Source organism: Hydra vulgaris, chromosome 10, assembly GCF_038396675.1.
Source record: "Hydra vulgaris chromosome 10, alternate assembly HydraT2T_AEP".
Classification (NCBI taxonomy): Eukaryota; Metazoa; Cnidaria; class Hydrozoa; order Anthoathecata; family Hydridae; genus Hydra; species Hydra vulgaris.
In genome coordinates, this window is record NC_088929.1 from 2,599,687 (window position 1) to 2,624,245 (window position 24,559).

At 28.2% G+C, this 24,559-nt stretch overlaps 1 protein-coding gene across 2 annotated transcripts; it reads left to right on the top strand.

Annotated features, from left to right (window-relative positions):
- The first annotated feature begins 226 nt into the window (after positions 1 to 226).
- LOC105845740 (uncharacterized) lies at positions 227 to 21,083 on the top strand. Of its 2 annotated transcripts, none has more exons than XM_065807069.1 (2): positions 227 to 948; positions 10,461 to 10,593. In XM_065807069.1, exons 1-2 carry the CDS (start codon positions 469 to 471, stop codon positions 10,503 to 10,505), a joined length of 525 nt encoding a protein of 174 aa, XP_065663141.1. In that variant the 5' UTR covers positions 227 to 468; the 3' UTR covers positions 10,506 to 10,593. The 2 variants fall into 2 exon arrangements, with proteins under 2 accessions (XP_065663141.1, XP_065663140.1); XM_065807068.1 differs by lacking the exon at positions 10,461 to 10,593 and adding an exon at positions 20,196 to 21,083 and having other exon boundaries at positions 236 to 948.
- The last annotated feature ends 3,476 nt before the right edge of the window (positions 21,084 to 24,559 follow it).

The window sequence follows — 24,559 nt, forward strand, 5'->3', positions numbered from 1 at the left end:
ACTTTTTCAGTTTTTAAACAATGTTTAAAAACTGAAAATGTGTTTGTTTTACCATTATTTCTTAGGCAAAAATATAGAAGTTTATTATTTTATTAATATAAAAGTGATAATGATGTCGCTTCATAAAAAACCTATTCAAAAGAAAAAGTAATTTTATTTATATTAGTGCAAACTGCATGACGAATACCTTAACATAATAATAAAAATTAATCTTTTTTACATTGTCATTATCAGATCCCAATACAACATCGTTAACAATGATTTCGTAATCGCGTTAGAGAAACATGACAGCAGATGTTATATAAAAAAACAACGATAAACAAATTTGTTGTTCACGGTAGCGAATAAAATGACTTTGCTCTTAAGATGGTTTTTAACCAAATCATATTAAATTTTTAACAGCGCTATTCAAAATATTTTTCTTTTAAAGCAATTTGGTAATTTGTTAAAACACTATTTTAGTGCAGTATGGTTATCAGTAACGAAGAAAATTACGTTAAAAATAAAAGCCACGTCATAGAAGTAGGCACTGAGAAATTAGAAAATATATTTGAGGAGGATTCTGTTGCTACTTCAAACATTGTTACAAGTTCTGATTGTACGCCATTATGTTATTTAAAAAGTAATGAAAATAATTGCATTCTAAGTGCCAGTGGTAACGAAATATTTTTAAACGAGTCAGCTATTCACTTTGAATGTAATAATTTTAAAGGACTTGGATCCGTTGAAATAGAAAGTGCTGAGTTATTACCGCCTATTGAGGGTCCGATCCCAAATAAACTTTTGTCGAATTTCAATGAATTTAATATTAGAACTGATTCAATCGGACCCACGGATAGTTTACATAGAAAACAGCTGCCGACATATTTAAGTTTATCTAATGAGTTCCTGAACGATGAACCTCCCAAATATGAGTTAGTTACAGGGAAACAACTGAAAACTCAACTAGTAAGTTTATATTTTAGAACTATTTACGGTGGTAAAAAATTTTCTCCATAGTAACCTAAAATAGTGTTTGTTTTTTATTTGTAACGAGATTTGTCTGTGGAAATACGGACCTATAAAACGAAAAAGATATACTTAAACCAAAATTTTATATACAAATTTTATATATCTTCGTAACTTTTTTTTTATGCTTTTCTAATAAATGATGTTAAATGCAGAACGACGCAAAAATAATAAGCCAGTAATGCATTGCGAGTCCAAAATAATTGAAATCAAAAAAAAGCTTCAAAACTATTTCAAGTAAAATATGATAATTAATTTTAAAATACTTTATTGATTAAAAATAAATTAAGTAGGTTAAAGTTTTACACATTTCATGGTTGTTTACATATGGTATAGTTATTTACATATGGTATAATTACTCATTTTATGTAAATACCTATGATATTATGAGAACAATTATAATAATTACAATAATATTGGAGATAAAAATAACAACAATAATAATAGCCACAAGTCACTTGTTTTTATAGGTACAATATTTATCTATAAAAAGTTATGTCAAGTTACAAGTAGTTAAAATTGGTGAAACTCAATTAAAGCATCATTAAACAGTTAAAACTAAAATCGTGATAAAATTTTTTGTATAGGCGTAAAGATTGCTTATAATGTAACCCAGTGGGCACAGGACGTAAAAAAGACGTCTTTAAACGTTGAAAAGACGTTACTTTTTTAAGATATTATGTTACCAAAATAACCAATACTGGAATTGCAGCAACTGGATTTTTTTTTGTGGCAAATATTTGTTACATGTTTGGTTTCAATCTTTTGACGGATTTTTTTTTAATATTTAAACTTATTTAAATAAATTTATTTAAATAAATCTTTGACCAGATTTATTTTGGTGTAAAAAAAGCATCAATATTTCAGTCGTTAAAGTCACATCACTAAAAGCCAGGCCTGAACAGCAGTTATCGTTACCAAAAAGATAATTTTCAATTTGAGGTATTACTTCTAGAATCTTGTTAGAATCTTTTCTGGCATGTGTATAGACTCGTCAACTAATTGAAAAGATTTAGTTCTTCAGTAGAAAGAACGGTACAGCTCAATGTGATAAGCATTTTTATTAAGCTTGTAACAAATAATACTCCAAAAAGTTAAATAATAATCCTGCTTTTGTTATCAGTAATGTGCACTCAATGTATTTGTATACAATAAAATATAAACTCCCAACTGAATTTATTTGACTCGATTACAATAACATCAAAAACAGTATTAGAAATAAATCTTCTTAAGCAATACTGGTTTCCTAGCATACTGGTTCTTAAGCAATACTGGTTTCCTAGCATACTGGTTCTTAAGCAATACTGGTTTCCTAGCATTCTGGTTCATGTTTGCTGTGCTTCAATATTTTAAAATTCATTTCTAACTTGTGCGTTATACTTGTTTTTTGCTTTTCCATTTTATTATGCTGAAGCTTTCATTTTAGAGATTGTAAAGTTCTGTTCTCTTAAAATGTCTTTTTATATATATATATAATTTTCAGTATTGCATGTATGTATAATTGCGTTTAATTTTAGGGCTTTCTATCAGAAATTGCAAGAAATTTTTTGGAACTTTTATAATTGACCAGCATTTACTGTAGTATTGTAGGGATTACGCGTACGTATAGGAGTTGTCGCGAGTTTTTTTGGATAAAAACGTAACTTTTAGTACATCGCTTTCTTTTTACTTTAAAAAAAACTATTACTTCTCATGAAAAAACATATTCACAACTTGTAAATTTATTGAAAAAAAGCATTCGGGTTTAATAGTCATTTCACTGGGCAAAATAAAAAATTTTTTAATTAAGCCTTTATTTTTAATTTCTAAAAATTTAGAATCAAGTTATTTGTTACAAATAAATTAAAAATACTAGCGAAGTGGTTAGGGTGCTTGCTTTAGTAGCAATAGATCCGGGGTTCTGGGCATATTTCACGCCATTGCTAAAAAAGGAGGCTCTTCTGCGATACTATATAACAAGACGGTCAGGTCTTTTTAGGGTACCTAAAATAAAAACTGAAAAAAATATTTTTTTACATGTAATTTTTCAACCTGGAAAAAAATGTGAGCGGCCGTTTTAGCTTATTACGCAATGTATTAATTTCTGATAGCTCAACGGAATAACGAATTTTTTTTTGAAAAGCGAGCCAAGTTCCACACCCTGGTTAAGTTATCGCACAAATTACTTTTATTTTATTTTATTTTATTTTTTTTGACGCCCTGTTTGGGCTTGAAAAAAGTTCATTATAAAAATTTTTTTTGATCTGAATATTCAGTAAAATGATAATAAATTAATTTGCTTGGTATGATTCTTTTATAATATGCACGCACACACATGCAAATTGTGCTCGCACACTCACAAATTGCCCGCTTGGCAGTGTTGGTTAAAAAATGCGGTATACATTTAAATCATTTTAAATTATATCATAATTTTTCAATTTATTAATTTATAAAGTCAAAAGTTCCCTAGCAAGGCTGAGGGGAGTCAAACTCAAGTCTTAAAATCACTTATCTATGTTATACTTATGTATGAATTTATGACCTCGAAATCTTTCTTTATTTTTATTGCTCACTATATTTTTAAATAGTTCAAATTTAGAAAAAGTGTTTCTTTACTTTTTGTTTTCCATTAATCAATGTCGTAAAAAATATTCGACTAAGTCTTTTTACATTTAATTTTACAGTTTTCAGTATTTTGTTTTGCCAATTTGATAAACATTAAAAAATGCTCCTCCTTCTTTAGGGATGGGGGTGCAAATTACGTTTACCCTTAAACAAAGCTTGCTACGGCACTGAACGTCATTATATTTAGCAAGTAACAAGATAAAATAATTTTAGAAACTTTTGAAATTATCATAGTTGCTACTTATAGTTACAATAAAAAAAAGTCAACAAAATACCAAAAAAAGTATTTTTAACTTTTTTACCAAAAAAAGTTAAATCAAGAACGCCGTGAAAAGCTAAAAAAGTTTTTCAGCTTTTGACAGCATTTACCATTTTAGATTTAAAAGGGTAAATGCTGAAGACTACTCATTTCTAGAAAACATGAGCTGTGACAAAAATTGTACACGTAATAACGTTAATAGAACTTCCCATCAAAAATTATCAATGACTAAAAAAATGGAGAAAAAGATAAGAAATGAAGCTGCAGTTTATCAGACTATATACGTTAATAATGATGACAACGGGTTAATTGAATTTAAAGATGAAGATGAACTTTTTAAAAACGAATTAAAAATAAAGATCAGTTCTTTGAAAGAGACACTGAACAAATTTAAAAAAAGAGAGTTACATTTGTTGATGTAAGTGCACCACAACAGCTATACAAAACCGGATCAAAATAAAAACTTATTATTTCAAGATAGTTCTCCCAATACTCATGTTCCACCTAATGTGCGACAATCAAAAAACTTAGTCTTAAGTGAAATCTACTATGCATGTGCAGAGTTACATGGAGAAGGATTCTCAGAGTAAGAAATGCAAATTGTTCTGAAAATAATCAGCAATCGAATTTATAAAGCAAAATTCAAATTAGAGATAAAAATGACTGTATGTCTAAGCCTAACATCTCATCGTAGAATTGTGCAAGCTAAAAATAGTGGTGATATAATCCAGTAATATAATATATTAATCACGCAACTGACTCTACCACTCGAAAACATGTTGGAACCTTTACACTTTCTGGTTTACATGTTATTTGAGGATATTATTTTCCTTTGCCTACGTTAGCAACTGCTTCAAAATCTACAGAAAGTTTTGCAGGTGGAATAAAAACAACATTTTAAATGTCACAGAAAGCCTCGAGGTAGTCCTCAAAAGAACTGCACCAGAAGGTAGATGTTCGTTTAGTTCATAATATAGGTATATCTAAAAACACAGCCGATTTACTCGATTGAGAAATCCTGCTGGTTAACTGTTTTGCATTTCACATACAACTTTAGGTTTTGACAGAGCTATCAAAAAAGTCTTAAACAAATGAAAAGAATATGGATAACCCTTTTAAGAGCTTTTTGTTAAATATATTTATTAACAAAAGTACGGAAACAATCTCTGACCTTTCTATCATGGGAACTAAACTTGTTTCATGCAAGTTTTATTCAAAAACCATGGAGTTAGACCAGCATTAGTATATAACAAATAAACTTCCTTGCTTAGTCCAAGTTCTATGGTTTTTAATAACATTATGGCTACTTTGTTTGTGCTAGCAGCTTTTAGAATTAATGTCATTTTACTGTTAATTAAAGATTATGCATTCTGAACAGCAAGTATTCTTTAGCAAGACGCAAGCAAGCTTATCTAATTACGTGATAAATGAACAACTATTTGAATTTAAAGAGTCATACGTTCAAGGAGTATTAAAAAGACTTTTAGAAAATCTTATTAAATAAGATTATTGCCCAGTAGTCGTAGAAGTAGTTTGTAAATATGCATTCAAGAATTTGGATGATTCTTTTATTCTTGCAAATATAGTTCGGCGAAGTTTAGCTATAGTTCTTCGACATCAAAGAGGATTATGGCTTTAGAGAAAACAATGATGGATTAAACAGATAAGTATTACGTTTTTAATCAAGTTGTTGGAGCCGATAAAAACGATTAGAAATTACATTGAATTTGAGCATCAGTGTGGCACTCATTACAATTGACTTTGGAAAAAACAATCAATTTCAACAGTTTCAACGATTTAAAAAATGAAGGCTTAAATAATTTAGTACTATTTTAGAAAATTGGTCCTATTATTAGAAAAATTGAAAGTACAGAATGCAGTTGGAACCAGGGACAGAATCAACTAAGGCAAAGCGGAGCAACTAAAAAAGAGCAACTAGCTTTACATCAAGCGTCCAGAAGAAATTATATTTTAGTTTGCTTAAAATTACAAGACGATCTATTTACTTTTGAATCAGATGTCAATGAGTATATTGAAAAAGAATAAGATCTATTATAATGCCAAAAATTATTGAAGAATAAGATTTTATTTATTTTAGAAGTTTATTTTAGAGAAACAAGTTAATAATGGCCGCGGAGATCAGCTCTATTTAAAATCATGATTATTGAAAAAAAATGACAAAATAAGCGCCATTATATGTCTACAGAAGAATACGCTACTAACTTGAAGGTTCAACTTGGAATGTCCTTACAGTCCGCAACACCTACGATAACTTTCCTAAAGTTACTTTGCACTTTCGATAGAAATCGAAACAAACTTTTATTAATATAGACTGATTTGATGATGCACAAATGACAAATTTTTTGAGTTATTTATAACTAGACATAATGATTACATATTTTATTAATATAATAAATAAAAAAATATTTGCCATAGGTTCTATTTCGCTTATATTCAAAAATAATAATGATTTCATTTAATTTAACAATTGATTGTTTTTTCAAAATATGAATATTTTGACAAAACAATCTAAAAAACAATTTATATTAAAGTTGAAGTAGAAGACTAAGTATTTATTATTTTTATGTTCCTAGGATTCATGTAGAAATTTTTTTTCTGATTTCACAATGTGGCATGCGCTACAAAAGCAATCAACATGGCACACCCGTGGGTAATTGTTAGGAGATAGTTCTATAATGACAATGTGTGTTGAATAAGGAATTACCAAAAAGGCGGTATAAAGCCAACTTCACAAAGTTCTTGCTTAAGTTTAATGCTTAGTTTTGGTATCCAGGGTAAAGCAACAATTATTGGTTGAAATAAAAACATCTAAAAAATTGTGTTGAGTTTAAACATTTTGATATTTAAAAATATACTGGATAACTACTGTGGTTTTAAATACTATAAAAACATTATTGAGCGATAATATGGCATATGCAAAAATTTATCATAATATACCAAAACAATTGGCTGGGAGTGCAAGATATTATTTCCGACCACCAGATGAGCAATGTATCATCAAATTTGATTCACAAATTAACATATCTAATTTTATGTAAACTAATAATTTTGTTTAGATTAAAGTCTTTCTTTCATTATTTTTTGCCATAAAGTAGATTTAAACTATTCGAAGAGCAATACTTGTCCAGGACTAGTACTGATTTTCTAATTAATTCTTATAACGCGCCAAATCAAGCTTAATAAATTCTATCACCAGAATGCGCTTAAGTCTATAAAATGTCAGTTTAATACAAAAGTTAAATTGACGCGTGCTCAGAATGTGAGAACTTGGGACCAAGAATACGCGACAAAAACTTAAACGACAATGCTAATAGAGTGGCGGCAGCGCAGCTCATGGTCCACAAATAATGTGCTAATAAATTTTATGATAAAAATACAGAAGTAACAAATCTTTGTAATACAAATCCAAACGTAGCTGTACTATGTTTTGACTTCATGCAAAACCTCCTTCTTCCGCACATTCCTGTTCAAGAGGTATTTTACTATCGTCAGCTTTGGGTAAATACCTTTGAAATTTACAACCTGGGAATTAATACGGCCCACTGCTATGTTCATCACGAAGGACAGGCCCTAAAAAGCCCAAATGAAGTATGTACCTTTCTACAGAACTATATCTTCACAAAATTCTGGATTCTGTTCAAGAACTTCATCTATTCTCTAATGGCTAGAGACTTTGGTACTATCAAAAGAAATATACGAAAGCATGATTGCATCTACCTTGTGGATGAGTATATTGATTTGATAGTCACTAGCAAAAAAAATTCCAAACCATTTACGGTTACAAAGATCACGCACGATGACATTTTATATTTCAAAGATAGGTGGCCTACAACATACGCAATTGCGTATTTTGTGTATCGGATTATAAAATGTTTGTTTATCAGAGTACATTATCTGGTTATGTGACAACATATGACTTTATTGATGAACTATGCTCCAGAACTTTTAAACTTGTAAAAAATTGAGTTAAGTAATAACTGTCCACCAAGAAATTTATCAGGAACCAGTTGCAATAAATGAAAAAAAGATCAATGATATTAAAAAGCTGTAATGTTACATACCCACCAGCGCAACTGAGTTTTATAAAAATTTATATTCCTGGAAAACAACCGACAGTGTAGAGAAAGAAAATTAACTCTTTTTTTATTGCAATGACTTTTGTTTGTTAATTTAGATACTTATTTGTTTAATAAAGTATAGCTTTTCAAGTAAAGTTCGCAGTTTTTTTATTCTCTAGTTCGTAAAAATTTGATTGTGAGGAAGAATAGTACTTGTCCAAGGATTTTATTTAATTATTGTAGCAAGAACAAATTTTTTTCTAAAACACCTGCTAAGATAACTGGCATCCAAAGTAAATGGTTTATAAACTATAACTGTTTAAAACTTAAACATTTTTTATCTCGAAATGAAAATATCGGACTAGTACTGTTCTTCTTTTCACCAATTCAATTATAAAATAAATATATTCGTTTAATATTTTAATTCACTAATTTTAAAACAAGTATTTGTGAATAAGCTATAATCGAGTGGCATCGGACACATGTTTGGATGTTTGTTCGGGACAACTTAACCTAGATACCCATTAAAAAGGAGCAACTTTTTTATATATAAATAATAATAAATTTAATATAATACACAAGCACATAATAGAAACTCATTTAATTTCAGTTAAAAAACCTAAGATTTGAAAAAGTGTTATTAAAGCGTTTATTTTTATTAGTAACACACAATAATTATTTTTTTGTTTCTAACTCAATAAAATAAATGTTTATTCTTTTAATAAAGTCTTTTGACACTTTTTTCTGTTAGTAAATGTGTTCAATTCTATTTTTTACTTGAGTGTACGGGTCTACCCGACTTTCTCCTATATATCTTTGTTTAAAATGTCAATTTCAGCTAAAGTTGCTTTATTAAGATGGGTATGTTAACAACATCTAATGGAACCTGAATTTCATAATTATTAATAAAACATTCTATGGCATTTGACAAATTAAGATGAATTTTTTACACTGCATTCGTCTTTATTTAGAATAAATTTAATGAATTCAACAAGATGTTGCAACAGTTTATGTGGCGATGTTGTTATTGAATTGTTAAAACTACTATTCAATATTGTGGGTAAAAATTTTCTTGAGAAGAATACTTTGAATAAAACTTAGAAACTTTTGAGTAAGATCGACAATAAATATTGTGCAATTCCCAAGTTGTTTTTCTATTTTTTATTGCTAATTGCCAAACAAAAATGGTAAATCCATTGTTTTTGTCAAACAGATATAACTTAATGCTAGTGAAATTTTTAGTTTATTGAAAGCAATACGTTGGTTCTTACAGTTATCGCTATCGATTTTGACTAAATATATGGTAATGTTTTGCTTACATTTTGTCTTTAAAAACTCTTTTTAATGTTTTAACTAAACTTTCTTTGTTTTCAAAATATTTGAATGAAAAAAGTTTACGTAAAAAAAACTCCTAAATTTTAATGCTTTCTCGCATATCTTAAAAACTTATATTTTGCTACGACACTGTTTAGACATAAGCCAGAACTCCGCAATATCATTTATGACCAGTTTTCTAAAAACTATATAAATTCTTTTATAAAACTGCTCTAATGGTTTAGTGTTGGCCAAAGAGGCCAACACTAAACCATTTCAGAGATCCCTCATAATTACGTTTATTATCTTAGTAGTTGCACTCGCTGTGTAAAAAAGTATTGAAACAAATTTATACGGAAAGTCAGAATACTTTTTCGGTAACAATGCTAGTTTTAAGAAAATTTGTAACAGCATCTGATGAGTTGATTAAAGATGATACTTAGCTGGTAAAATAACGTAAATAAATTACTAAATTTAAAATAAGAGTTTCCCTTGCAAAGCCAATTTAAAATATATAAAACCTGAAATCTCACTATAAAAAAAACTAACTTCACGAAAATAGGACTGATGTGCACAAATGTACACAGTGTGTTTTAAGTGTTCTTCTTTTTGTTTTTTAAATTTCTTAGTAAAGTATGTAAACAAAGGTGTCTGTACATTTGTTTGCACAAATGTACACACACCTTTACTAGTGAATGGGTTAATAATACGTATTTTTTAATTTTATCAGTTACGTTTAACAGCAAACTTTAGTTGCTGGTTTGTAGGGTTTACAATGTTTGTTAGTTTTCTATTTTATTATATGTTTTATGACTTTTTTTTTATGCCCAAAATTACGTTCGGAAGTTGTTTTTTTTATGTACTTTACAGTGTTAAAAGATATGTAACTAAATTTAAAAGAAGGGTGTAACTAAATTTAAAAGAAGGGTGTAACTAAATTATTACACCCTTCTTTGATCATGTTAGAATATAACGTCTTCCACTGAGTTTGCATTTGCAATCTAACTTTCTTTTTAAAATTTTAATTAAGTTTGTAAAAGAAATTGAAAATCTGTTAAGTGGTTGTACCATTACTTGAATTTTTTTTCTTAAATCCAAGTATTTTAGTGCTAATAAACAATTATCATTAACATTAACATTATTTCTATACAAAAAACTGTATCAAAACAAATTAAATTATTAATTGTGCGTTTTAGCATGCAGCCCCCATATTTTCAAAGATTTATATCTGGTTTTGTTAACACTAAAAAGAAATTGCCAATATTGAAAAACATCATCATTAGTACGCAGTTGTTTATCTTGAAGCTAGTGGGTAATTAAAGAAGGTAGATAAACTACTTTTCTAAACTTTTTTTTTTTTTTTTTTTTTGACTCCATATCAGATTATGTATGTTTGTAACATACTAATTTTCTGATTGCAAAACATATTTGTTGTCAGACAGGTTATGTATAATAAACTTATTTTCCAGCTTCTTTTAAATAAGGGATGTAGCCGAATTCCTTTCTGGCTGAAATTTGTCGCTTTTTGGTCATTCCGGTTCCGCCCGGTGTTACAATATTTTGAGTTGGAAGGCGTAATTTATTTTTTACATTTTTTTAAGACATGGAACACAGACTGTGCAAACTAAATCAAAGAATCATTGTCCTATAGAGCAATGAAGAACCTTAGGTAAATCTAGGTAAAAAATACAAATTTCTTAACAAATGCAATGTAATTTTATTTGCAGTAATCAATTATGTAAGGATTTCTAAAAATTTAGGATTATTGTGGTGCAAAACGAGTTGTTATCCTGTTTTGGGCAACAAACTAGCTCTTTTTTCGTCAAAAATATTACGTGCCTCTGAGAATAGCCTCATTTAAAATATTACTTAAATTTTAAATAATTAAAAAATATGGGATGCCTAATATAGTAAATATTTCAATTTTAATCTAAATGGAAAAATAGAAAACAGAGAAATAATTTTAAATATAATTATTATGCCGGTTAAAACTTTCAATAAATAAAATTATAAGAAACAAATAAAAACCATACCTTAGATTTAATTGAAACAAGAATCAAATTAATGAAATAGGTTATATATGTTATAGGTTACAAATATATATTATATAGCCACGATGCTGAGGTGTATTCTTGTTCCTGCCGGAATTTTATTAATAGTTCATCAAATCCGGTTGCGGACGGAATTCAAAATTTCAATTCCGGTACATCCATATTTTAAATAAACGTTTACTTGTCGTCTTTTATAATTTTATAATATAAATTTATAAAAGTAAGAACTTCTATAATATTACATTAAAACTTAAGTACTTACAGTAATCTTACATTAAAACTTAAGTACTTACAGTAATCTCACATTAAAACTTAAGTACTTACAGTAATCTTACATTAAAACTTAAGTACTTACAGTAATCTCACATTAAAACTTAAGTACTTACAGTAATCTTACATTAAAACTTAAGTACTTACAGTAATCTCACATTAAAACTTAAGTACTTACAGTAATCTTACATTAAAACTTAAGTACTTACAGTAATCTTACATTAACACTTAAGTACTAACAGTAATCTTATATTAAAACTTAAGTACTTTAGTTTTATTATAAACTTTGCTAACATTTTTACTTTGAAAGCTAGTTACTATGACTTTCTGAGGTCACCGATTGACATAATCTTAAGTTAAAAACATTATTGAGGAGTTCAAAAATAGTAAGAATGATGATTCTCATGATAAACAACTTATTTCTTATAATTGTATATATGAAGGGCTTATTGTGAAACAATGACAAGCCACAAAAACAAATGTTTGAGAAAAATGACTTTTAAGTTTTATTTAAATCTGTAAAATGAGTGCTTGCCTATTATTCTCTCAAATTTATACATCATAAAAATACTAATGGATATTATATATTGGACATAAAAAATAAATAAAAATTGCGTATACTATTTATAATTATAAAAATGATAACTCATTTTTGAAAAAAGTGTGGCTTGTCATTGTTTCACAATAAGCCCTTCATATACTTTTGTCTATTTTTCTAACCTTGGAAAGGTAATTTAAACTTATGATTTGAAATCTAAAATCTTATTTACACTTCTAATCAATCTTGTTTTTCAGACATTACGTATAATTAGGTATAATCTGTAAAATTACTAGTGAACATATAGTAAAGCTATTTTTATTTAAAGTATAACACTAGAACTCTATAGAAATGTACTTCCATGTTCTTGTTGATAAATTTTCAAAGCAACAAGGTATTTTGTTGGTTTCTTTAAATAATAATTAAGTTTTGATAAAACAATAAATACAAATTTTTTAGAATGTAAAAAAAGTAAAAGTGCTGTTAGGCCGGGTGAATAAAAATGAGCAATTGCTTTTATTCAGTAATTGGTCAGCTTTACGTGAATAAAAACTTTAGAAGTTTTGCTAAAGTTTTTGTTCACGTAAGGCTGAGCAATTACTGAGTAAATTGCTTAACATTACTTTAGTAAAAATTTGAACAAAACTGCTGAAGCTTTTATTCACGTAAAGCTGTTCAATTAATGAGTAAAAGCAATTGCTCATTTTTATTCAACCGGCCTATTAGTATATTTTTTAATTATTTTATTTAAATATGCTTATGGGGTGATAAAAACTTTAATTTCATTACCTATTACCAAATGTTTTGCCCTTTTTTTTTCAAAAAATGTATATTTATTGAAAAAAGTGCTATGTAAATAATTTCTAAAAAAATAAAGATTTTTTTTTTACCAACGCTGTATAAATTTTATGATAGGTATGGTGTTAATCTACATAATTTATGTAAATTTAGTCATTTGCTTTTCAGAAAAACTTTACTTTATTAGGTAATAATAAAACGCAACAAAATAACGTTTAAAAACAAACCGTTTTAACAAGACATTAAAAAGCGTAAAATATAAAAACCAATTAAATAATATAATAATGGCGTCAGTTAAATTTTTGACAAAATGGGTCTCTAAGTTTTTGTTTCAACGTTATCCTCGCCATCTCGATTTAGAACATCTTGCCCAATACCTATCTCATATCGAACTCTTGCTTTGTTAATTTCCAGGGGTTCTCTAATTTTTCTTATTCTGTATTATGGAACGACTGCCAAGGTATTAGGATTTAGCCAATTAAAGTTTCCACGGCATGTTCTAAAATGTTTTATGGCTCCTGAACTCGACTTTTTTTGATTTTTACAGACTCTTTGGTGTTCTGCAATTCTTGAAATGATTTTTTTTTTGGTCTCACAAATGTATATATATATATATATATATATATATATATATATATATATATATATATATATATATATATATATATATATATATATATATATATATATATATATATATGTTTATATATATATATATATATATATATATATATATATTTGCTTTATATTCTCTTTGGAGTTTTGGGCCAATAGTAGGTATCCAAGGTAGTTTAACAAACTGTTTATCTAATTAATTAGATGTAGTATATTTTAAAACGCGGTCCAAATAGTTTTTGGTTATTTTAATAAGATAACTTTTGTTATAGCCGTTTTCTAAAAATGTATCTATGAGGAAATCAATTTCTTGTGAGAGATGTTTTTGAGAGCAGATTTGTTTTGCTCTACATAAAGTCGCCAGTTTTGCTCTACACAAAGTCGCCAGTGGTTTTGCTTGAGTTGATGTTGGAGTTTGGTTTTATTTAAACAATTGTTATCGCATCCTTACGGTGTACTTGCAACACATAAAATCCATTCATTGTATTAGTAATATAAATATCTAAAAAATTAAGTATTTTTCTGAACAGTATATTTTATGGAGGGGTTTTGTTCGTTTAGAGTTTTAAGTTTTAGCAATTCTTGCTTTTCTTTTAAATCGAAGCGAGCATAGTTATCATCCACATATCTTTTGTAAGTTTTTGGTTGGAATGAATTAACAAAGGCTATATTAAGGGCTCTTTTTTCTATACTTTGCAAAAATGCTTCAGCTACGACTGCCATCAACAATAAACCATTTGGACCTGAATTAGGTAAAATTCGGATTTTATCTTTGTATGAAAAATAACATATGCTATATACAAATATATATATATATGTATGTATGTATGTATATATATATATATATATATATATATATATATATATATATATATATATATATATATATATATATATGTATATATATATATATATATGAGTGCAAACTGGCGTAAGTACGAACTTGCATAATTGCGAACTGGCATAAGTGCGCTAAACGAATTTGCAAACATTGTGATAAGTGCGAATTAGTATTAGTGCGAACCAGATGCAAAAACTGGCACAAGTGCCATAACTTATGCCAAATTGACATAAGTGTGCGAATTCCAGTGTTTGCAAATTTATTTGGCGCACTTATTTCAATTCGAACTTGTCTTAGTTCGCATTTACGCCAGTTTTTGCAACGCTTCGCACTTATGCCAGTTCGCACTTATAAAATTCGCGCTTATTTAGTCTCCCGCATAATTGATGAGGTTTACATCATAATTCTTATTTGTATACGTTTATATACTTTATATAAACGTGTTATAAACTTTATATAAACTTGTATATTACTTTATAAAAACGTGTTATATATAAACTTCATACAAACGTCATATATCGATGTAGTGCTATGGATTAGGGTGGATTGAATTTTAGTTTTTTTTTACAATTCGTTTAGCCTGGGTGTGCAAAAGTTGTCTATTCATTTCAGAAATACTCTGGAAAAATATCAATGCTCTGGGAAATTATCTTGAGGTTCCTCAAGACCTTTAAAATTTTAATGGGTCCCTAATATTATGTAAAAAAAAGTTTTTCAAAAGTATGTCATGTTGGATCTCAAAAGAAGCAAAATTTTATAAAAATTTTAAAAATAACAATTAATTTTTAAAAAAAATTGTTATTTTATAGTTTATTGCAGAAAAAATGACCTTTTAAACTAAAAATGAAAAAAGTTTATTTTTTTTAATTATAATTTCAAAAAAATCTTAAATAATAACTTTTTTATAAAATAATTGTTATTTTTGAAATTTTTATAAAATTTTGCTTCTTTTGAGACCCAACATGACATACTTTTGAAAAAAATTTTTTTACATAATATTAGGGACATATTAAAATTTTAAAGGTCTTGATGAACCTCAAGATAATTTCCTAGAGCATTGAAATTTTTCTAGAGTATTTCTGAAATGAATAGACAACTTTTGCACACCCAGGCTAAACAAATTGTAAAAAAAACTAAAATTCACTCCACCCTTCTATGGATGTTTTATTCTGCATTTTTTCATGAGGCGCGGCTGTCAGGGTTACGTTTTTAAATCAATTTTAGGGCGATTTTTTATTTTTAGTTATTTAACTATTATTGTTGTTTATTTATAGTTATGTTTATTATTTATTTTTATATTTCAAAATTTCATATAATAAGTGTATTAATACATACATAAATTGACTGATTTAGATGCAGACGCAGTGGTCTATACTGACTTAAATAGGGACAGGCACTGTGGAGTGTGTATTCATCAACAGACTTAAATAGCCTTAAGCACAACAGCGTGTAGATCCATTGACTGACTTGAATAGGGATAGGCGCAGAGGAGTGTAGATACACTTCTGAGGGTTTGGGTAACTTAAGTAATTTGGGTAATTATAAGTAACTTAATAGTAATATAATAAACTTTGGGTAATTATAAGTAACTTCCTGACATCGAGCAAACACCAAATATTTATATGTTTATAGTTATATCAAATAAGGATGTTTTATAAAAAATTGCAATGATTGGGGCCTGGAAACAAATACGCTCTAAAATTTTTGCCACAACTACCTCAAACGTGAGAGCAACAAGATCACATTTTTTTTACTATTCTTAACTAAAGTTATATACATCGATAGATTTTAAGTATTATACAATAATCTTAATCTGTTATCAAAAGTTATGACCATATAAAATTTGTGGCCCCCTCAAATTGAGGGGGATTTAAATTTTTTATGGTCATAATTTTTGAACGCTGAGAAATTATACTATAAAATTTAAAACTCATCGATAAATATAACTTTGGTTAAGAATAGTGAAAAAACTATTATGTCAACTTGTTGCTCTCACGTTTAGGGTAGTTGTGGCCAAAACTTAGGGCTTTTTTGTTCCTAGGCTCTAATCATTGTAATTTTTTGCAAAGCATCTTTATTTGAAATAAGTATAAACATATAAATATTTGGAGTTTCTTCCATGTCAGGAAGTTAATTATCTCTATCTTACTAATTATTTAATTAGTAACAACAAAAGCTGGATCCGCCCCTGTATATTATATCATATCAGATAAATATATCAGATTCGTTGTTTTTATTAGACAAAAAATAAATTAAAAAATTATTGTTATTAACATTTTGGCATCAACAAAACTACGCTTTTCAACAAAACTACACTTTTATAAAGCGAAAAAACAATCAAATAAAATTAAATAAAATAGTTTAAAAATTTAAAACTAGAGTTCAGAATATTGTAGTTGTAAGGAAAACAATAACAGGAACAATAACTATTGTGATTGTATTAACTTTTTTAGAAACATGAACAATATCTGTAATTTACAATTATTGTAATACTGTAATACAATAACAATAGATATTGTATTGTAATTCATCTTTATGATACAATAGCAGTTTAATGTTATTGTAATAAAAAAAATTATTGTAATGTCAAAATTTAATAAATGTTTTAACAGTCCAGTCTCCGAGATATTTGACCTTGAAATAGGGTACATCTAATGTATAATTATTGATTCTATTTCTATTTTATTCATGAATATCACTTGTTCTGGGGAAAGACATGATCAATTACCACCATTTCTTCTACTTAGTTATTTGCTTTTACATTAGGCACCTATCCAATTGTTTCGAAACTTACTTAACTAACACTTACTCTAATATAACTTTGTCTTTTGTTTCCCTGAGGCTTTTATGACTGTATGAATTTCAAAAAATAATTGGACCTTTGGATCTATGAGCAAATTTATACAAGAATTTTGTTACATAAATCAAGAACAATATTTATTTGGTATTCTAAACTGCCTCATTTTTCAAAAATGACCCCCTACAAAGTTTACAGGTAAGGTCTGATAGGTGATGAGTAATCTGTAAATGTAGAAAATTTTGTTGCAAAACAAAAGTAGTTCACATTTTTAGTAATCGATAATTACCCAGGTCAGTTGTTCCCTGAGTCCATAACGCTGTAGTTTATTACTCATTAGTGGTTAATTATATTGAAAAAAAAATTATTTTCATGCGCTTTATGTGATTAATCAGTTAGTTTTGACATTATCATCCGTTTAAAAATTTCAATATCAGTTCAGACAAAATTATCCAAAAATCAAAAAGTTCACTTCACAAAGTAAATAATTGTTTAATTAAAAACATATGATAAGCTATATATTTGTATGATTTTGAATGAATATTATTAATGTTAATTCTAAATAAATTATTCTTTAAGTAATTATATTATTGAACTCAAAATAAATAAAATTTATATATTTTAATGGTTGCTAGTAACGAGTGCCAAGAGTGCCCCTGAACCTAATATTTATTAAGTATACGTAATATATATACTTCTTCACTTTACTTCTCAAAATAAATAAAATTTATATATTCAAATGGCTGCTAAAAACGAGCGTCGCGAGCACCTCTGAACTTTCTTGTGCCCAAATAATGATAAATGTGTGGAAAAAGAATCTAAATACTTTAAAATATAATAGCTATTTGACTTTGAAATAGTAATACAATACACTACAATATTTATTGTAATTGTTTTTCATCCCAGCAAAACAATGCTATAGGTTTAGAGCTTCAATGTATGTAATGTTTTATTTACATCTCTGTTATAACAATACAATACTATTGTACTGTAATGTGTTATTGTATTTAATTTTTTAATTAAAATTAGAACTGTCCGAACCCTATTTAAAGCAAAACTAAACTGTTAAACCATCTTTTGTTTAATATTAGTTAGGGTTCATTTTTCACCAAAGTTTCTCTAAAATTTTATACTGAATTCTATTTAACACACTGACGCACTTATACTATATTTAAAAAATACCAACTAATCTAGCTAAAGCTTAACTTTAGTTAGAGTAGCATTTATGAAAACCAAAATATATTTTTAAGCGTGGAAAAGAAACTTATGCGTACAAAATGACATTAGCAGTGTTTAAAAAAACAAAATGGTTTTTAATTTTTTTTTTTTTTTAGTGATAAAAAAAACAAATACAGTAAGTCCATTTATAGTTTGATGAAGAGGTGTTACACCAGGTCCCTCTATGCTGAAGAAAATAAAGACACAGACAAAGCACCAATTGTGTCTCTAAAAGTTAATTTCTCATGCTTTCTTTAAAAACATTTATTCGCAGTATTCATGGGAAAACAATTCTATTTGAAAAAACGTTATGTCGTTCTTCACAATTTAGTAACAGCATGCGTTCTAGTATATGGCTATGCCCTCTTAAAATAATTTGGCTTTATTGTTTGAAAGTTTTTGCAGGACAAAAAAACTGACAAGTTTGAGTTGACGAGTGATTTTAAATTGCTCGATAAGATCTTTTACGGGGTTCTTCAAGTGCTGTTAGACCAAGGTGTTAGAGTCAATTTTCATTGGAAAGGTGTTTAAAAGATGATGTTGTTTTGAATGGGACGACCTGACTTACACAGCAAACTCAAAGTGAGGGCAAATGTAAATGAGATACAGTGTGCACTATAAATAAAAACTTAGACTACGAAATTTTTTGGATTCGCCCGAGCATTTTGTTAACTATTGATGCGGCTAGCTCTACTTTTGGTCTAACGTTAAGGTCATTGGAGATCGTCACACCAAGGTATCGTTAAACTACAGTCTTTTTGAGAGGACGACGCGTGCCGTAGACTTTAGCGATTGAGTATACGTGCGTTGACTTGTTATATGCGCCGTCGGCTTGTTATATTTTGCATTTCTCAACGTTGAAATGCATGGCCAAATGTGTGATCATTCCACTGCTCTGTCAATATCTGCTTGGAGAGTGATGCTTTCAGACTCATTATTCATTATGCCAACAATTTTACTATCGTTGGCATACAATTTCATATGATAAATGATGCTATCCGGCAGGTTATTAATTAAGATTACGAAGAGCAATAGCCCCCAAAACCGAGCCTTCGGTCGCGTAATCAAACTGAGATCCAGTCTACTAGCGCACCTTGAATACCGTAAGCTCTTAACTTATGAAAAAGGAGTTTATGCTGCAAATTTTCAAACGGGTTTGCAAAATCCGTGTATATGACGTGTACTGCGTGGTTGCAATGAAATGCCTGTCTTGAGTTTCTAACAGGCTTGAGACGCAACCTTTGCAATGATCAAAGCTATGCTGTTTTGGGGTAATTAAACCATTTGAAATGCAGTGCTCCTATATGCTTGTATAAAAAATACTTTCCATCATTTTGCATGGAATGTGATGCATCTAGTTTACTCCTCTTCTTTAAAATAAGCGTTGCATTTGATTTTCTCCGCAAATTGGTAACTACAACAGTTGCTAACGAGCACTTGTAGATAAGCAAAAGTGACTTGGCAAAGGCAGCTGCACATTTATTAAAGACCGTGTGTGTAAGCCTTCGTAGTTGGTTGATTTTTGTAATGAAATTTTCTTACGTAATTTGAGTATTAATACTGTTTTTATTTATTTATTGGCCAATATTTTTATTTGCTCATGGTTTGTTCCTCTGTTTGACATTATTCTTAATACGTATGAACACTATTCATATCACATTCCTCCTAATATTGGGAAGAAATGAAAGTAAGGGAAAAATTAAGGCTGAACAACATGCTTAAGTAATTAAACTTAAGTATATTTAATAATAATAAAAAGAAAAGAGATTTATTATTTGTTTTAATTGATTTTATTTTGTTTAGAAATTCACACCATCAACTTTGACAAACAACATCGAACATGTCGAAGGCTGGAAAAAAAAAATAATAGTTATTGTAATTTTGGTTGCTTTAACAGTAGTTATTGTAATTTTTTTTGTGTTAGGTAAAAACTTAAGCACGCGTAAGGACTCCTACGGCTGACGTACACTAAGCAGGCTAAGTAGAACTTCTACATATATTCGAAAACATATTGAATTTATAAGAGTAGAATATCAAAAATAATAAACTACAAAACAAGGTTTAAAAAAATTTTTCATAAAATAAATTTTAAATAATATATCCATTTAGTAAGAGCGCCGTTCTTTTGCGAAAAAAAAAATAAACATTTTATATTTTTTAATAAAGTTATTTGTTTTGGGTTTCCACTCTTAATTTATATTTTGCTTCATTAATGTATTATTTAAATTTTGAAGTAAGTCCATGTTTCCGCTTTGTATGGGTTAGTAACACGCGTTCTATTCTCGTTTGTCAAAGTTCGATCATTTCATTTATTAAAATTTTGCTATTGTAGTTGATTTCATGACTATCAGTTGTTAATTAGATTGTGTATAAGCCAAGCGAACAAACCCATTTCGAGTAAATTATTGAGGAGACAGTTTATGTGAATAACATAGTTATTTACTTTTTAACATTTTTTACTTTACTTTATTATTTTTAGACTGATATAATTAAATCTTAGCTCCGTCTTTTAGTGTGGCAATAAACACTGAACTAAACTCAATCATAAAAATACTAGCCAAATTTTGCAGGTTTGTGCAGGTTGGCTTGCACACCATTCAACTATTTGTCTTCATAATGTGTAAATAAAATTATAAAAATAAAATGATTGTAAAACACTTATTGTTATTAAAGATATTATAGTTTATTGTATAGTAACAACTGCATTATTTGTTTGATGTAGACTGTACACAGTTATGAATAAGATTTATGTTGAACATTCTTATGCCTAACGTAAGTCTGATAAATTAGCATAAATTGTCTGACTATAAATTGTGGCCTTTGTAGTTAACGTTTCAACGCGTTGTCAAACAAGGTCTAATTCAAAGTTTTAATTTATAACCTGCTTTTGGTATCTATTAAGAATAAAGACTGTTTATTCACAAAAAAAACTTACAACAACATGCAAACCAGCAGCATCAATAAAATAAAAAAGGTTTTGATTTTATTTCTTTCAACACCAAGTACCAGTGCGACGATATAATTTTGGACACACAGCGTGTCTGGTTTGTTTTGAAATTGCGTCAAATTGGCGCTTAAAAATGTCAGTTGAGTTTGCGTTAATAACATCAGCAGTTAGCACGGGTCAATTGTTAACAATTCAATTTATAAAAAGTTTTCCCGTTCTTGGTTTTAGAACTTTTTGAGTTAATCTTTTATGCTTACACCGATTGCTCTCCGAGATCGGTTGCGCGTATATTTGTGGAATTACGAAGTTTATTTTTTTAGTTCCATTAGCAATTTTATGCTGCTGAATTAGGTCGCCTTTTCTTGCCGGTTTTCTAGGGTGGTGCATAGTATAGCTTGTAAATGATCATATTTTTTATGTTTGATTTCGGTTTTCGGTATTGTTGCTCACTGTCGAATGCCTTCAATATTAAAATTTTATTTATACAAATAGAAATATACAAATTCAACCCTCCATAATGTCGAATGCCTTCAATATTAAAATTTTATTTATACAAATAGAAATATACAAATTCAACCCTCCATAATGTTCCCTCTAATTAATTCCCTCCATAATAATTCCCTCCAGCAGGAAATAATTTCTTGAGTTGGCCAAGTACTTAATTTGCTCTAGCTGATGCAGCTTCTTCAAGCATCAGCTTGAATTTAATTGTATAAGTTTTGGAATATTGGATTGACCAGAGTGCTTGGATTATAGTTCTCAAAAAAGCAGCGTCAAATAAAACAAAAGATAGAGTTTTTCAAAATAAGTTTAAATGAAGATATTGTGCGTATTACATCTAATGACGTCCTTGATATGCAAAAAATTAAAAAGTGCTATGTTGCTATCAGTAACTTGGCTAAAGCAAAGCGGTTAAATAATTGTTTAGGAAACCGTGTATCTATCAGTCTACGAAGACCTCTATTAAAAAACCAAAAACTTGCATCAAAAATAGGTTTTAGATCTGAATGTAAACCAAGATGATAAAGGTGAAGACAATAAATTTCATACTGATAACTAGGATGTTAAGCCAGAGTATATAAATAACTTTTATCATTTGATCCACTAAGCATTGTTTTAAAATCTCCAACAAAAGACAATACTCTTCACAATCATATCAAATAGAATGATATCAAATCAAAAATATATCTAATGCTTGAAACTAAGACTTGTTTATGGCAGTGGCGGATCCAGCATTTTTTTTTATTTTGAGATGGCTAATTTACAGACATGGAGCAAAATCCAAACATTTATACGTTTATAATTATGTCAAATAAGGATGTTTTGCAAAAAGTTGCGATTGGAGCTTGGAAATAAGAAAATCCTAAAATTTTTGCCCCCTCTCTGCCCCAAACGTGAGAGCAACAAGTTGATAAACTATTTTTTGCACTATTCTCAATTATTTATCTTTTTATTAATCTCAATTAGTCTTATATTCATCAATCAATTTTAAGTTTTATAGTATAATGTTTTAGCGTTCAAAAAATATGACCATATATAGTTTTGGCCGTGGCGCTCTAACCACTGCGCCACGGCCGCTTTTGTATATTTCTATATTGTATATTTGTATATTATATAATCATAATTTTTGAACTCTAAGAGATTATACCTTGAAATTTAAAATTTATCGACTTGATGCTCTCACGTTTGGGACGAAACTTTTAGGGTTTTTTTATTCCCAGGCTCCAATCATTGCAATTTTTTGCAAAGCATCATTACTTGACATAAGAAAGTCCATTGTTTATTACTTAAGATTATGATTTCTTTCTTTTTCTTTTTTCATCAAAAATAATTATTAGGCTATACAGAGAATTAAAAATACTTTTAAGTTTTAAAATTACGAAGTTATTGTCTTTTTTGCCGTAAAAAAGTAGGCCTCCACAAAAAAATCCGGTTGCGCGATGAAAAGGCCCGTAGTAGAGAACGAGAAACTTTTTTTTTGTTTTTTAATTTCTTTTTTTAAATTTTTTTTTTTCTTAATTGCTCTTAATCTAACTAAAGAAATTTAAAAAAGAAAGAAATAGGAGGATAAAACTAAAAAAAAAATTTTTTTTTTTTTTTTGAAGTTTATTTATTTTCTTTCTTTAAAATATAATTTTGAAGAAAATATTATTGGTATTTAAAAAATTTTGTATTTTCTTACACGGTTTTTAAAAGCTATGCAATTTATGTAATATATTACGGGGCTTAGTGATAAGACAACTATAGTCTTCTTTTTGCTCCGGTTATGTAAATTTTTATTTATTCATTTATTTTTTTATTAGATTTATTGTCTATCGGCGAAATATATATATATATATTAATATATATATATATAAATATATATATTTATATAAATTTATATATATATAAATATATATATATAAATATATATATATATATACATATATATATATATATATATATATATATATATATATATATATATATATATATATATATATATATATATATATATATATATATATATATATATATATATATATATTAAAAAATAATAATAATCAATTATAAAACACGGATATCACGGATTCCGATAATGCCAACCAAGCTGACCCAAGAACGCCATTTATATGAGGCGAAAGACTATACATCAATGTGCCCTGAGATGCAAATTATGACATCGTTTAATTTTGTCCGCATAAAACAGTGGTTCTTAACTTTTTTGTAGTCACGGACCACTTTCAAAATTTTAGCAATCTTACGGACCCCTTCCAAGTCTTATTGTAAATGTATTAGGAAAGAAAAAAAATATCGTAACAAACACCTTTATTTATTAGTATCAATAAAATTGATCGCATATCAGTAGTTTTATGAGATGGTTGCTGCTGTTTCTTTTTAATAAGCACATTAAATTGAGGAATTGTCTTTGACAACGCAAGACGTATATCGTCTTTGACATCTATTCGGTTACGATTTTTACTTTTTATTGACACCAATGCTCAGAAACCAGACTCAAAAAGGTATGTAGTAGCAAACAGATTTAATATGGACATTGCTCGTTTAACAAGAAGAGGCTAAGCTTATTCCGAACTGCACCAAAAATCATAAACATCCTTTGCATAAAAATCAGATCGCAATGCTGATTTGAATCTCATGTCTACTAAATCATCTTTAATAAGATCTTCATCATTGATATCATTAATATCAATCACAAATGGGCTACGCACCCAAGTCTCCT

Excerpts from the sequence above, each read along its gene's own strand:
- LOC105845740 (XM_065807068.1), top strand. The coding sequence starts at position 469 with ATGGTTATCAGTAACGAAGAAAATTACGTTAAAAATAAAAGCCACGTC. Across the intron at positions 949-20,195 it reads AACAACTGAAAACTCAACTA|AAATTCACACCATCAACTTT; the intron begins GTAAGTTTATAT and ends TATTTTGTTTAG.